Source organism: Rhamphochromis sp. 'chilingali' (assembly GCF_963969265.1).
Source record: "Rhamphochromis sp. 'chilingali' genome assembly, chromosome: 8".
NCBI lineage: Eukaryota > Metazoa > Chordata > Actinopteri > Cichliformes > Cichlidae > Rhamphochromis > Rhamphochromis sp. 'chilingali'.
This window is the reverse complement of record NC_137935.1, coordinates 34,609,015-34,612,933: the sequence shown is the minus strand read 5'-3', so window position 1 is coordinate 34,612,933 and position 3,919 is coordinate 34,609,015. Positions and strand designations below refer to the sequence as shown.

Genomic DNA, 3,919 nt, shown 5'->3' with positions numbered 1-3,919 from the left:
CATTGATATGAGTAAATGGATGGAACTGAGCAGGAAACATCTGTCATAACAAAAATAATTACTTCAAGTTGTTGCTGCTGAAGGTGGCTCTACAAGCTATTGAATCACAAAGACTACACAGAGTCCTGTGAAATAATTTTTTCACAACATGTATATAACTGTGCATAATATTGCTGAAAAAGTATGAAGTATCCCTACAGTTGTAATGGAGAGCAGAGCTCTTCCTCAGAATAGCCGTTGTCAAACACTGTAATTCAACAATAGCTTATAAAGTGAGAATTTGCGGTACAGCTGGCACGTCTGGGCTGCAAGAACAAACAATTTTTAAAAAATTTGTAATACAGTTTTTGCCCGTTGCTTGAACACTATAAACCCATGCTCAGACTAAAGTAACACAACGTGAAGCTTTTGTTACCATACCTCAAACACATGTACCCATACCTTAAACAAAAGCGCTGCTTTGCACCCCAGTACCAATTATGCAACACTCCTACTCCTTTATGCAACACACCTACCCCTTTATGCAACACACATGGTCCTGCATGCTACACTCTATTTCATACATAAGACACTTCGCTCACAAAATGAAATGTCAGGGTGCCATTCGGAAAACACATGTATCCAAAATACAAAACACATGGGGTAATTGCAACCACTCAAATACACACCTGAAGGCACGTACTTGCAAAACCGAACACCAATTAGCCAACTACAAAAAGCCCTCAGCGTAGCCATTTCAAGAACTTCGCAAGCATGGATGGAGGGAGAGCAAGAGGAAGAGGAAGAGGAAGAGGTAGAGGAAGAGGTAGAGGAGGAGGAGGAAGAGGAGGAGGAGGCCGAAGAGGCCATGCACGGACCCATATTTCTGATGAAATAAGAGCAACTTTGGTGGACCATGTCATCAACCATGGCCTGACTATGAGGGAAGCTGGGCAGAGAGTCCACCCACATCTAAGCCGCTTCACAGTGGCATCTATAATACGAACATTCCGACTAGAAAACAGGTATGTCTTCACCTCCATACCTTCTGCTCTACTCAGATGGTTCCATAGCACTGTTCTACAGTATATCACATTACCATATCAAGTGTACGGGGTGCTAATGCTCCTTTTGCAGCCAAAGTGGCTGATTCCTCATATTGAAGTACAGTGTTGTACAGTGGATGACACAGTACGTACAGTAAAGTACTGTATGAAAAATAAGCAAACCGATGACAATATGTGGTTGTATTCCTCCAGAATGACCCGAAGACCTTCTGGGGGAGGACGGCAACGCCTGTTCACACAACAGCAGGAACTTGCCGTTGTGGACCTAGTGAGGGCAGACAATGCCATCCGTCTCCACCAGCTACGACGGAAAATACTTGCAGACAGGCGAGTGTTCAGCAACATAGACCATGTGAGCATCACCACCATCAGACGCATCTTGGGTAAACACAGCATCACCATGAAGCAGCTCTACAGAGTCCCATTCGAGAGGAACAGTGACAGGGTCAAAGGACTTCGAGCTGAATATGTACGGGTACGTGTAACTGTCCCTTACATTTACAATAGAGTATTGGTGAAGTCCAGTAGCAGCTGAATATGTACCATATCAGTACCACATGGATCTATTCTGAGAGCTACACAGGTACCTGTGTGATGGGGTGAGGGTGCTGTATGTGTAGCACTGTAGTACAGTGACATGTTCCCCTTTTTTTCAGAGGATCATGGCCATGGATGGAGCTGCACAGCCTCATGAATACATTTTCATTGATGAAGCTGGATTCGACCTGAGCAAAACAAGACGACGGGGTCGTAATGTAATTGGCCAAAGGGCAGTTGTGCACGTCCCAGGGCAGCGCGGGGGAAACATCACATTATGTGCCGCCATATGCCTTCGAGGACTTCTGCACCATCATGCAATGCTAGGTCCATACAATAGCCAACACATACTCACATTTCTAGATGCTCTCCATAACATAGTTGTACAGAACAGACCAGATCAGCCCAGGTTTGTGGTGATATGGGATAATGTCAGTTTCCATCGGGCTGCTCTGGTCCAGGCCTGGTTCACCGACCACAATCAATTTGAAGTGGTATACTTGCCCCCTTACTCACCATTTTTAAACCCTATTGAGGAATTTTTTTCGGCTTGGAGATGGCGAGTATATGACCGCCAACCACATGCCCGCATGCCTCTTCTGCAGGCAATGGAACAGGCCTGCGGCGACATTGAGGTGACAGCGATCCATGGATGGTTTCGGCATGCAAGAGGGTATTTTCCCCGGTGCCTAGCGGGAGAGGACATAGCTTGCGATGTTGATGAGGTCCTGTGGCCAGACCCCAACAGACGGCGGGATCCATGAGCCCACTTATGCACACTTGTCATGGTTTTTTGTGTTTACAGTATAGTGTTTTTTCTATTGCAGTATTATTGTGTTGTGTTGTGTTTTTTTTTTTGCTTCATCTGAATTCATGGTACTGCGATGTACACTATTGAGTAGGTCTATTTGCGTTTTTGGTTGTTTGGAAATGTGTCTCCTGTAAATGTGCCTTCTGAATAAACAATGGAAATCAAGGACTGCAGTGTTTTATGTAAAGAAGACTAGTGTGTTCCCCCTGATCTGTAAGTGTTTGCATATGATGCAAGTATGTGTCATTTTGTCAACAGAGTTACATTTTGACAGAGGAATGTTAGGTTTTGACAGCAGAGTTTAGGTTTTGGGAGTGGAGTTTCATTTTGGCACAGATGTGTATGGTATATTTCCCAGTGTTGTGTCGTGTTTACTTGTGTTTAGAGTTTTGGCACAATGAGCGACGTTTTGCCAAATGTGTTCAAGCAACGGGCAAAAACTGTAAGCAGATAGATAAATTATGGGCCAAATTTTAGTGACTAAGGTAAAAGTTGATATGAAAGATGAATTTAGAGTACTCTGTATGTTTGTCTGTTACCTGAATTAAAGTCTGCTGAAATTATGTTTTATCAAAAATAATTTATCTTATATAAAAAGGTGCTGTGAGACTTCCTTATTGGGTACCCTGAGAGTATGAGACAACTCCTGAAATCTAGTGTCAAATATCAAAACTGTGAGAGTTCTAAACTCAACCTAACTATATAAGTGAAAACACATTGAATTCAATTAGATATAGTTGAAGATCAACGTAAAGAGCATGAGCATTACCCAATGACTTGAATGAATTTTAATGCTCAGCAATACACACAAGACAGAGTGGGCAAGCAACACACAACAACAAGTTATGGAACTGACCCATTAGTTACCTTAAACTAGAGATGGACCGATCCGATATTACGTATCGGTATCGGTCCGATACTGACCTAAATTACTGGATCGGATATCGGAGAAAAATAAAAAATGTAATCCGATCCATTAAATATCACGAAAGCACCTCACAAAACTTGCAACACGCCGTAACCCACCTCAGAACGTTAGCACGTCGGAGCAGTATGCATCACGTGATAGAGCGGCTGTGGCATGCGGGACCTGTCGGTGGTCTGGATAGCATGTGGAGCTTCGCTAGCAACCTGGCATTTCATCTCCGACAAAGTTATCCCCGAGAGAAGTAAAGCAAGTGTGTAAGTCCATCTCTGAATGTTTGTAAAGCATTCCTGCGTTAAGCTTAACAAGCGACTGCCTCTCGCTCTCCGGCTGCTACTTCAATCATGAAACTGCTTAACGATCAGCTGATCGGCTTTTCTGTCGCGAGTCTGTGTCTCTGGTTTGTTTTTGGCCCACTTTGCACCAGAAAGAGGAAACCAGCGGCTGAACAACAGCAGCACGTTTAAGCTTGATCAGCTGTTGTTAGAATTTATTTATTATTACTTTCTACTTGAGGATCTTTTTCTACGTAGCTGACGGCTGGTAACTGTGCAGGGGCGGATCTAGCAAAGTTTAGCCAGGGGGGCCGATAGGGCATTA

The 3,919-nt window shown here is 43.7% G+C and overlaps 1 protein-coding gene across 1 annotated transcript; it reads left to right on the top strand.

The window, feature by feature from the left end:
• The first annotated feature begins 347 nt into the window (after nt 1-347).
• Nucleotides 348-2,830, top strand: LOC308401742 (uncharacterized protein). Its single transcript, XM_080890122.1, has 2 exons — nt 348-1,521; nt 1,703-2,830. Exons 1-2 carry the CDS (start codon nt 754-756, stop codon nt 2,345-2,347), a joined length of 1,413 nt encoding a protein of 470 aa, XP_080746248.1. The 5' UTR covers nt 348-753; the 3' UTR covers nt 2,348-2,830.
• Nucleotides 2,831-3,919: the final 1,089 nt, after the last annotated feature.

Bases quoted from the DNA above. Each gene is read 5' to 3' on its own strand.
- LOC308401742 (XM_080890122.1), top strand. From the start codon at position 754: ATGGATGGAGGGAGAGCAAGAGGAAGAGGAAGAGGAAGAGGTAGAGGA. The intron at 1,522-1,702 runs GTACGTGTAACT...CCTTTTTTTCAG, and splicing joins TTCGAGCTGAATATGTACGG to AGGATCATGGCCATGGATGG.